This window comes from Clytia hemisphaerica, unplaced genomic scaffold, assembly GCF_902728285.1.
Source record: "Clytia hemisphaerica strain Z4C2 unplaced genomic scaffold, Clytia hemisphaerica genome assembly, whole genome shotgun sequence".
NCBI lineage: Eukaryota > Metazoa > Cnidaria > Hydrozoa > Leptothecata > Clytiidae > Clytia > Clytia hemisphaerica.
In genome coordinates, this window is record NW_027104389.1 from 329,817 (window position 1) to 341,871 (window position 12,055).

At 38.8% G+C, this 12,055-nt stretch overlaps 1 protein-coding gene across 1 annotated transcript; it reads left to right on the forward strand.

The window, feature by feature from the left end:
* Positions 1 to 839: 839 nt before the first annotated feature.
* On the forward strand, positions 840 to 11,708 carry LOC136819613 (uncharacterized). The gene is made up of 10 exons (XM_067075854.1): positions 840 to 1,018; positions 1,772 to 1,810; positions 3,073 to 3,153; positions 3,663 to 3,710; positions 4,326 to 4,352; positions 4,962 to 5,374; positions 5,873 to 5,978; positions 6,951 to 7,070; positions 7,445 to 7,743; positions 11,202 to 11,708. Exons 1-10 carry the CDS (start codon positions 886 to 888, stop codon positions 11,553 to 11,555), a joined length of 1,620 nt encoding a protein of 539 aa, XP_066931955.1. The 5' UTR covers positions 840 to 885; the 3' UTR covers positions 11,556 to 11,708.
* The last annotated feature ends 347 nt before the right edge of the window (positions 11,709 to 12,055 follow it).

Sequence of the window (12,055 nt, forward strand, 5' to 3'; positions counted from 1 at the left end):
ATTACGCGGTTCTAAAAATTTAGACCTTAGTTTTAGAAGTATCTAGGGAACAGCAAACTGTAAATAGAAAAAAACTTCAAAATACAGGGTGGACAAAAAATTGTTCTGCAAGTAGTACAATTTTTTTGTCTGGCCATATTAGGAAGGTTAAGTATCAAAGATAAATCTACGCGACGAACGGACCTTTTCTCTGCAAGATGGTAAGGGTAGCAAAGTAGATGTTATATCTTCTTTGTTCAACAACGAAGATGTTCACGGTTTTTCGTTCTTGAGCTGAAATGATTTACAGCTTGGGTATCCAGGCTAGTATGCTAAAATTTTGATAAAATTCCTTCTATTAGTTATAATTGACCATTCTGTGATTTTGAAGACATCTCTTTTTATCAACTTCCCAAACCTATTATTAAAAAGTGTATTTAATTATTAATAAAAAAGAAAGTGGCTTGTTATTAGAATTCTTTTGTCTCAAAAAGCTGACATCATTGCATACTGATAAAGAACTAATTTAATAGGATTTCCATTCGAGCATTCGGTCTGATGTGATATCAAAACATCAAAAGAAAAATGTACACAGAGATATGCTATGATGTGAAGGGAGACAAATTTTTTTGTTGATGTTGTTGAAATGTAAAATTAGAATGGTCAGATTTTACTTTCTGAAAAAAAACTGTTTGATGATTACCATGTCTATTTGATTGTTTGTTTTCTTTTGAACACTGGTAATACCCAGCCTGTAAACTATTTTCTTATTATTTTCTAAACTACTCAAAGCCAGTCTCTTTGCTCGCATTTTACCTAGGAGGCGGGTTTTTTGTACGAATTATCATCAAATTTACTACAGTAAAAATAATATAATAAGAGTGATGATAACAACACCAAACAAACATGTTCCGACTTCTTCATTTTCCAATTTCTAACGCATTATCAACACAATGGGTCCAGTTGCTCTTGGCAACGACTTTATTGTTTCTATTGGTAAATCAAGTGGAAGCTGACAAACCGAAATCAAAGTGGAGAGGTAAGAGCTATTTCAGATTTGGTCTAAAAAGCAGGGTAGCCAAATTGGCCAATTTGTACCTGTGTAAATCACAGACCAGTCGATTCTTTATACACATTCTACAGACCACTCACTGACAAAGGCTTGGAGTACCGTTTGCTAATGGTCAATGCAATGTTGGTAATAATTCTGATCAATACATTGCACAATGCTGGACAAAAGGTTTGTAGGCTTCTGCAATATTTGCAAAATACTTCAATATCGATCAAAAACAAGTTCCCAAGAGGCTCTGGGTGCTTTCCAAACCTATCCAAAGCTGTTCATTCTGTATCCAAGTCTTTGAAAGTCACCCACTGCAGTTTAACCGCAAGGGCAAACCACAAGGGCTTGATTAACTGGCTTACACCAGTATCAAAACGCTGATTTTTTGCTTGTGGTTCCCTCAAAAGCAATTCAAAAGCAATGCAACGACTTCAAAAGTGTTTTTCTTAAGTTCCATCCCCTTTCAGACACATTGAAGAGTAATTTTGCTCTATTTCTCATCATTTTTCACTGAAATTTCATTTGTCTACAACCTTTTGTCCGGCATTGCACGCTTCAAAAGAATTTCACAACTGGCGAAAGAAAATGTCATGTTTTCTTCCAAACCCTTTAAGACCTTGACAATTTCAATTCAAAAAATGATATATACAGTAATGGGCTTTTCCAAATTCCACTGCCTTATCCCACCATCATCAAATGTATTTACGAAGGTCTTCTTTTTTCATTTTTAAGATTTCATCCAAATCTCGAAAGCGACAGAACAACGAGAAGGTACGGTTATAACTTCACCCCTATCTCACAAAAACTGTCTCAGCCGTCCTCAGTCACCCCTGTCTCGTTATACCTAAGTCGCCACCCCTGTTTCATAACACATGTTTCAGCATCCACCCGCTGCCACACAACCACTGTTTCTCCAATCCTGTTGAATAAACCATATCTCAACATCCCTGTCTCGTCTTCCATCGAGGGTTTTTCGGTTCATATCCAAACTCCTTCTAATGTTCCGTTCGGTTATTAAAAAGTCGTGGACCCTATGAAACAATAGAAAGACTATCTAAAAGTCCTATTTCACTGGGCCATCCATGTAAATTATATCGACTATATTCACAGCTCCTAGTTACTGTGAAGTCGGGTAACTTGCATCAGTGGAGGGAAACTTGCATAGCCATCAAATGAATGACCAATCAAAGCAGCAAAATTTCAAAAAAAATGAACTACGCGGCTCTGCTCGCAGCTCTACTACACCATTTTGTTTTGATCTAACTTTGTATTTTAATGACCAGCCAGGACATTCGTTTGAGGGCTATGAAAAAAAAGTTCTTCCACTAATGCAAGTTACCCGACTTCACGGTATAAGTCCTGTTTATCAAAGTGAGGGCTAGGCAACTTTCCCTTCACTGATGCAAACTACTCCTGTTTATCAAAGTACATAGAAAGCCGTTCGTTGTCAACACCTTGTATGAAATGTAAGCCCCACACTGGCAATCTTTCAATAAACTATTTTTATCTTTTTTGAAGATTCCCTCGAGAATTTTAGACCGTTAACCACAAAGGATACCAAGACAATGGTCATAAAGTTTTTCGAAAAATGTGCAAATTCTTTGATCGGAATTTTTCTGAAAGTTAGTACCCTAATGGTAGTACTTTTCCATGTCGGCGAACAAAATTTTAAACGGAAAATCCCATTGCATTGAGTTTAAAGCCCGAAGGGGCTAAAGTAGAATCTCTATCCTTTCCCAGGCAAGAAAAAGTGAAGCCACTTATTTCCCACCTGGAACGCGCCATAATCATGGCGACAGATTGTATCTAGCGGTTCCTTTTTGAAGACTGCATTTTTTGAAATCTAGCAATAGATTTTAGTTTTAAGTCGGCGTTTGTGTGAAAACCACACACGGGCGTTCTTGATGGGAAATAAGTGGTTTCATTTCCACATCGTGCTACCGTTAGGTACTACTTTTCTATAAAAATCCGATCAAAGATAGCCGATATAGCTTGGTCCAGGGAATATATGCCTCTTATCTTCTTTCTTTCAGGAAAGTCAAGTTACAGCGAGGGATCAGCTCGTTTGCTTGAAAGATTTGGAAAGTTACATCAAAATTTTAAAGATTTGAAAGGTTATACTAATCAATATTGTTTTTTTTTCTAGCCAAACAATTTTAGCGAATATTAAAAACCAAGAATCATTGAATCTTGTTCGTTGCTGTAATGGGATAAATTTTCGTGGGAATTAAATTTCGCGTTTGAGTTTATCCGCGAAATTAAAAGATTTCACGAGGACTTAATATCGCGGATGACTCTATTATGAGATAATACTTTCACGATTTTGTGCGATTTTGACAAATATGCATGTTGGTTGTGAAATACGGATTATAAGCGTTTCTTTGATTAAAAAATGGTCTTTTGACATTTTTTTGGAATACAATTCAAAAGAATTTCGCGCGGATAAAACCTTTTCAAATTTCCATCGGGACTTATATTTTCGCGGATAACAACGAAATCTGTGAAATCCATACGAAATTTGATCCCCACGAAAATTTATTCCATTAAAGTATTCAGAAGTTGTTTTTGTCTTAATTTAGAATATAATCAGCAAAATCGTCAAAACTTTTTCATTTTTCTTTAGATGAACTTGGGTACAAAGAAGGCAAAAAGATAAATTACACACCACCTGGTATGCTGCGTTTTTTTCTTTGAATTAAAGGTTTTGTTTCCCGAGTTTATCACAACATCACAACAGATCATCCATTTCTACACATAACTCGCTCTGCTCTAAATGGATGTGGCGAATCTGCTGAAAAAATGTGGAAAAAAGTGATCTGATCTGGTTGTTCAGCCAAAACATTCAAAACCGCGTTGTCTTTTGCTTGGAAATGACAGCGAAGGGACTGGGTTCTAATGTTTATCTTTTTCACTATCGCTTGTTTTGGTGTTTGCTTTAGCCCATTACCGCGCTCAAAAACTTTAATATTCATCCCCAGTCTGGATGAAAAAGGTCAAAACGGCCCGCGAGCCTGGGTAGATGCTCTTACGGAACCATGGGTTTTAGAGCGCATACTTGCCAGAGCAGGTTTATCATGCTCTAAGATTCGCTATCGCATTGTTTAAGGATCAATTCATTTTTGGAAAGTTTCTGAAGCGTTTAAAGTTCAATTATATCAATAAAACCAACCTACGTGGCAACGTGGTATTGCGGTAAATTTGGAAGTCTCGATTATCCAAAGCATCGAGGATTGATATTAAGGATGATCAGAAATCTAACATAAAAACTTTATTTAATTATTTTTAGACCCAGCAGCACATTTAAAAGAGTCAAGTAAGTTTTCTTACAAAAATCTTATTTAACCAAGATCTTACCTGTTGACCCAAATGCTTTATTGTAATAGCCATACGTGTATGAAGCCTTTTTGCAGCGGTTTTCTTTTCGCTAGCGATTTTAGCTCTCACGGGAATTTTATTTGGGGGTTTTGTTTCATTCAAAGGCAACATCCCTGTTTTATTCAAATTCTCAAATCCCCCTGTTGAAATAAATCATTGACACGTCACAAAATCCATTATAAACTAAATAGAGAAAAGACTGCATTACTCCAAACACATTTTGTCAGTCATCATGTACAGTAAAAGATAGAAAATAAATAAAATATGAAAGTATATTTATAGAGGTCCGTGTTTTAGTCTACCTGATTAATCCAAACAATCCAAAGGGACAAACCAGAGATTAAAGTCAAATACTGGCCCAATTAGAAAATTTGGCTTAAAGAACGTCTCCAGGAAGCGAAACCTGCTAAAACTCTTGAAGAAAATGCAGAATTTTAATAACTTTTAAAAGTCACAATGCCTTAATTCTCCATAAAAATCGAGCAAGAAAAAATAATTAACAAAACTAACGAATTTTACCATATAAACGTTTCAACTTTCTCTTTAGAATGTACTCTCACCGGCGACTGCATATGGGATTTCCGACAAGACAATATTACAAGCTCATTCGAATGGTACCGTAATTTCCCATTCCCGGAGAATTTTCCAATACGGAAACATCATTATGACGCGGACGAGATTGAAAAACCACTTTTGATAGCTACAGTCAAGAATAAGAAACTTAAGCGAAATCAACATTCGATTTTAACGACTGACGTTCCAATCAAGAAATCAAAACAATGCATTGACTTCTATTACTATATGTTCAGTGATGATGGATGTGATGCGATCCGGTTTTCCGTAACTTTGAAATGTGAGAATCATCTTGATGAAGTGATCATCAAAACGAGTGGAACCAAGAAAAAGGATTGGCAATATGTCTTGTTTGATGTTGAGAAGCCAATTGGTACAAAATGTCAGGTGGAACCTGATGTTCTTATGTCCAAATCTTAGGGACCACGAAGACGGGGGTAATCGTATTAAATCAACAAAAAATGTGATCCCAGGATCTAGGTCAAATGTAATGTCAGGATCTAGGTCTTTTATATAGGGACTAGATTTAGGGATTTGGACCAAATATAGGGACTAGATTTAGGGACTTTTGGACCAAAAATGACCGGGTTATTTGTAGCTGATAATTAGGTTTAGTCTAAAGAAAGGCTCTAACCTTGAAAAAGTAATATGCGGCTGAAGTTCGGCAATTACGTTTTAAAACCAATGACTTTTTGCACGTCAGTTTTCGGGTTCTAAAAAATTTCCTAGCGGCCTTAGCAGAAAACCCCCTCGCGAAAAACTCTTTAAATACTTCATTATTTGAAATGGACCAGTTTTGGTTGCGTCGCATAAAAGATGTCACCAGGGCCCTTAAGACCACTAAAATGTGTCTGTGTTATCGAACTCATATTTTCCGACTTACAGATCCAATGGAAAGCAGCAAAAGGTTTGTCGGAGGACGGAAAAGTCGGTATCGATGACGTCAACATCCACTATGAGCCATGTCCGACACAGGGACGAATTTTCTCCAGTAAGTCTACACCTCTCGAATTCTCACTCTCGAATTTTCATTGTACCTAATGTTAAGTCACACCTAGGATGTATGGAATAGAATCTCTAACCTTTCGCAGACAAGAAAAAGTGAAGGCACTTATTTCCCATCGTAAAGGCGTCCAGAACGCGCCGCAATCATGACGATGGATTGTATCTAGTGGCTCCTTTGTTTTTGAGGACTGCATTTTCAAATCTAGCGATATATTTTACTTCCAATCCGACGTTTGTGTTAAAACCATGCGCAGGTGTTCTAAATGGAAAATAATAAGTGGTTTCATTTCCCATCCAGTAGTCTCGAGTCTAGCCCTACGGGCCTGGAAATCAATGGTCAGAGTCGACTTTGGCTAGGCTTGTTTTTTCTAAGAAAGTTTTTAAGTTGCGAGTTACATCCCTTATAACAGAGGGAGGCAAAGAGCCAAAGACGTTTAGTGAACGGACAATATCTAGGTGTCTGCCCATATTCCAACAAAAAAGTTTCTAATAGGATATAAAGAGGTCTGTATTTCAAACTACATACCTTATCGGGGAAAACTTCGTCGGGGAAAAGTGACGAATATTTTTCCCCGACGAAAATTTTCCCCGGCCTTAATGCGTTTACCAAAACCAGCAAGTGACGAATATTTTTCCCCGACGAAAATTTTCCCCGACGAAAATTTTCCCCGACGAAGTTTTCCCGGCGAAGTTTTCCCCGATAAGGTATACCATCATATGAGAAGTTCAAGTGTAAATTTGTTTGTTAACGCAAAGGTGTAAAAGACGTTAGAACAGTGCAAAATAAATGAGATTGCCACGATAATGAAACCTTAACCAGCCGCAAAAGCTTTCAGCTTAGTACGATCGAGGAAAAGCTACCTTAAACTTATTTTAATGAACTGAATAATATAACGAATAATGCTTTAAAATAGAAATGCTTCTTGATAATTTAACGTATACAACTTTCTCTTCTTAGCTCGCCTTGGGTGTTCCTTCCACAAAGGATTTTGTTTATGGGGAACATCAGGTGAATTGACGTGGACACCTGGCAAACATGAGATTCTCAGTAGAAGCCAAAATTATGTTATCAAACAAGGTAAACCAACGATTTCTGATTATTGTGTCTTGATACATTTTTATCAATAGGGAAGGGTTTCATTGCAAAGAAATGCTAGAAAACGAATCCAATCAATAATGTAATACGAGTATTCGCTAAAATTTATCCACGCGAAATTCTTTGAAATCGTGATTCGCTAAAATAAATTAAAAAAATCAAGGTTTTCGCTAATATACGCTAAAATTAGTCTCGCTAAAATTTCTACGATTAAAGTATTTGGTAAGATTGAGACCTGTCAGATATATTCAAAGCCTAGAAAAGGTACCGTGACAAGCAGCACGTCCCCGCACCCAATTTTTCCTAAGTGTTCACCCGGGGATTTCTTAACAAATCAAATCTAATTTTATTCCCAGAAAGCTCCAAGATCTTCGTCAACAACAGTAAAACCATCTTACATCCCAATAAATCAGCCGTCTTAACAAGTCCCATCGCGTATAATACACATCCTAAATGTCTAACATTCAAATGGTTGAAGATTGCTGATAACTTCACTTACAATCCTGGTAATTTGACCGTATCCTTCATCAAAGCGAATCTAACTGAACAAGCATGGGTGGATAATTATGATGAGCTTCTTGCTAAAGATAAAGGAAAGCGTATGGTGCCATGGAATCTAGCTATGGTAGATTTACCAAGAAAGCAGGAGTTTAAGGTACTGTAGATTTTTTTATCAAACCGTAGTGCAAAGGAAGGGAATCTAGCAACAGTGCGCAAAGTTGTGGGATCATCTATTCCCTGGCCGAGCTATATCAAAGTAGACTAGTAAACCACGCCGTTGTATTTCGCTGCAGATTAAACTTGCAATGGGATCTATTTTTCTATATTAGTCGCGCGGCTGAGGTCGAAAAAAGTGGCTAGAAAATGATTTTCGTGATACACCTCTTAGATTCCACTTTTTTCGATGGAAACTCTCAAATTAGTATATGTAGATTCCAAAATCAAAAAGTTTCCACGATATTATCGTGCAAGTAACGAGTAAATGGCGATTTTTTGCGTTTCCAGGCAAAATTGCAAGGCTTGGAAATTCATGATTTTTGGGGGGTCTTCAAATTAAAAAAAGACCTATATCACATGATAGAGCTGTTCAAACTGAGCAAAAAAGTGTATTACACCAAAGTCCCAACTTCTCTAGATCAAAAGTTATGGGCCTATTTGTGGTCAAAAAGGTGTTTAATTTTGCATAAATTAATGCAGATTGTGGGGAAATTCCCTGTTTTCCATCAGTTTTTTACCACAAATAGGCCCATAACTTTTGATCTAGAGAAGTTGGGACTTTGGTGTAATACACTTTTTTGCTCAGTTTGAAGAGCTCTATCATGTGGTATAGGTCTTTTTTTAATTTGAAGACCCCCCAAAAATCATGAATTTCCAGGCCCCTTCCAGGCCTTGCAATTTTGCCTGGAAACGCAAAAAATCGCCAATTACTCGTTACTTGCACAATAATATCGTGGAAACTTTTTGATTTTGTAATCTACACATACTAATTCGCGAGTTTCCGTTGTTTTTTTTGGAATCTAAAATATGTATCACGAAATGAAACGTTTTTCGACCTCAGCCGCGCGACTATATGTTCACTGAATACAATACTTTCCAATCCACTCTCCCGCGGCTATTTCTATTTTTTATAAGAACTCTTATAAGCACTGTTCCCGCGTTCCTGTGTCCAAGGAAAGACAGACGCTTGCTAGTCTATATTAAAGGGGAGCTTTGGATTTTTTCGTTTCTATCCTGAAATGGTAAATTTCAAAATTTCAAGGTTACAACTTTCAGTTCACTCTAAAAATGTGTTTAATGAGCTTTTAAAAAGAGGCTCTCCTCTACTAAAATGAAATTATCTTATATACTTTCTTCCTCATTTTTATACTTAATATTACCAAAAATTAGGAAAAAATGAAAATGTCAAATTTGTTGATGTCCCCTTTACTTAGTACAAAAAAAGTACTCGATGCCTCTCTGCTTGATGCTCAGCAATAAGGCATCCTAGCTTGCACACAACGTCCATTTAACGTTAGATTAACGTTGACACAACGTTGTGTACCAGCTGGGAAGGATCAAGATTAAGTGAAGAAAGACTGATGCCCGCGGGTCCACCTGATCTAGTCGCCCGGATCCAGTCGCCCGGTTTTCTTTTATATGGTTCTCTAATGTCCATCAGTGAGATCAAAACGTGATACAAACTATTATACCTTGTTGTAAAAATAAATTCCAAGAAACTCTCCACAACTTCTAGCTTAATCGAAATAATTAGATGGTTTTTGCATATAGATTGCTTCAGTGATTTAGAGCAAAAACTTCCAAATTATTTCCACAGACAAGGTATTAAGGCTACAAATTTTTGAGTTAAAAAAAAATAGAGTTTTGACGTAAGAATCTTTGTGGTGGGCTGGTTTGGCTAGGTGAGGTGGGATGGGTTTTCAAACGTTACGTCACAGTTTTTGAAGAATCAAATTGCTAAAAATATCACGTGACGTTCGAAAGTCTATCCCACCTCACTTAACCGGACCAGCCCACCTCCATATGAACCATCTCGCCTCCTAATGAACCAGCCTGCCTCCATATGAACCATCTCGCCTCCTAATGAACCAGCCTGCCTCCATATGAACCATCTCGCCTCCTTATGAACCAGCCTTCCTCCATATGAACAAGCCCGCCTCCATGTTAACCAGCCCGCCTCCATATGAACAATCCCGCCTCCATATGAACCATCTCGCCTCCTTATGAAACAGCCTGCCTCCATATGAACAAGCCCGCCTCCACATGAACCAGCCTGCCTCCATATGAACCATCTCGCCTCCTTATGAACCAGCCTTCCTCCATATGAACAAGCCCGCCTCCACATGAACCAGCCTGCCTCCATATGAACCATCTCGCCTCCTTATGAACCAGCCTTCCTCCATATGACAAGCAGCCGCCTCCATGTTAACCAGCCCGCCTCCATATGAACAATCCCGCCTCCATATGAACCATCTCGCCTCCTTATGAACCAGCCTTCCTCCATATGAACAAGCCCGCCTCCATGTTAACCAGCCCGCCTCCATATGAACCAGCCTGCCTCCATCTGAAACAAGCCCGCCTCCATGTTAACAGCCCGCCTCCATATGAACAATCCCGCCTCCATATGAACCATCTCGCCTCCTTATGAAACAGCCCGCCTCCATGTTAACCAGCCCGCCTCCATATGAACAAGCCCGCCTCCACATGAACCAGCCTGCCTCCATATGAACCATCTCGCCTCCTTATGAACCAGCCTTCCTCCATATGAACAAGCCCGCCCCATGTTAACCCAGCCTCCATATGAACAATCCCGCCTCCATATGAACCATCTCGCCTCCTTATGAACCAGCCTTTCCTCCATATGAAAGGCCCGCCTCCATTTAACCAAGCCCGCCGAACAATCCCGCCTCCTATGAACCCATTGCTCGCCTATGAACCAGCCTTCCTCCATATGAACAAGCCCGCCTCCATGTTAACCAGCCCGCCTCCATATGAACAATCCCGCCTCCATATGAACCATCTCGCCTCCTTATGAACCAGCCTTCCTCCATATGAACAAGCCCGCCTCCATGTTAACCAGCCCGCCTCCATATGAACCAGCCTGCCTCCATATGAACAAGCCCGCCTCCATGTTAACCAGCCCGCCTCTATATGAACAATCCCCGATCCCCCCCTCCATATGAACCATCTCGCCTCCTTATGAACCAGCCTGCCTCCATATGAACCATCTCGCCTCCTAATGAACCAGCCTGCCTCCATATGAACCATCTCGCCTCCCTAATGAACAGCCTGCCTCCATATGAACCATCGCGCCTCCCCTCCATGAACAGCCCGCCTCCATAGATGAAACAATCCCGCCTCCATATGAACCATCTCGCCTCCTTATGAAACCAGCCTTCCTTCCATATGAACAAGCCCGCCTCCATGTTAACCAGCCCGCCTCCATATGAACAATCCCGCCTCCATATGAACCATCTCGCCTCCTTATGAACCAGCCTTCCTCCATATGAACAAGCCCGCCTCCATGTTAACCAGCCCGCCTCCATATGAACCATCTCGCCTCCATATGAACAACCCCTAAGTATCTAAAATGTTTATCGTTCATTTTATTTTCAGGCTGAAATCAAGTTCCATACTAACCCAAAAGGTGCTTTATTTTTCACCGCTATTTGCGAGATGAGAGTTCTTGATGGGGAATGTGAAGTCCACCAAATCCCTACTTTTCATCAGGCGCCATTTCAAACAAAAAAGAAGAAAAACAAAAGAAAACAAAGAAGAAGTTCACATGGGAAACGAAAAAATCCTGATGTGGATTTTGACCAGGATGAGATAAATCCCAGTGTGGAAAATTTGGATGAAAAGGGAAATCCCTTACCAGTGAAGCGATCAAAGGTTGGCAAATGTTTTGATTGTTATGAATTTGTGATTTTGGTTTTGTATTTATTTGAATTTAAGAAATATCTTTTTTAATTTATATGTTTTTTTTTTTGGGTTTATAATACCAACGGATTAGTTGATAATACAGAATAATAAATTGTGGGATTATTTTTGTAAAAACATATTGCAGTTTGTTACCTTCGCACTTGATCTTCAAAGCGGCCCGCCAGCGGTTTTCGTGAATGCGTGATTAAGATTTTAAAGTGTGTGATTGTGATTTAAGATTTTAAAGTGCGTGATTGCGTGATTAAGATTTTAAAGTGTGTGATTGCGTGATTTAAGATTTTAAAGTGTGTGATTGCGTGATCGGAGGAACCAATGTAATAAACGTGATCGTGATAAAAAGAAAATTCAACTCGTGATAACGTAATTTGGGGTTTTTTTTTGCGTGATTATGTGATTTGAAAAGCTGACTGGGGGGATCTTCAAAGTAAGTAAGTACTTCTTCTCCTTCAAAATCTTTGTAGGGCTACACGCTAAAACGAGTTTTTCTTACACATCAGAACATAAGAACATCCAAAATTTTGTGATTA

Coding starts and splice junctions, on each gene's coding strand:
- LOC136819613 (XM_067075854.1), top strand. CDS start 886: ATGTTCCGACTTCTTCATTTTCCAATTTCTAACGCATTATCAACACAA. Junction 4,353..4,961: donor AGCACATTTAAAAGAGTCAA/GTAAGTTTTCTT, acceptor CTTTCTCTTTAG/AATGTACTCTCACCGGCGAC. Junction 7,071..7,444: donor AAATTATGTTATCAAACAAG/GTAAACCAACGA, acceptor TTTTATTCCCAG/AAAGCTCCAAGATCTTCGTC.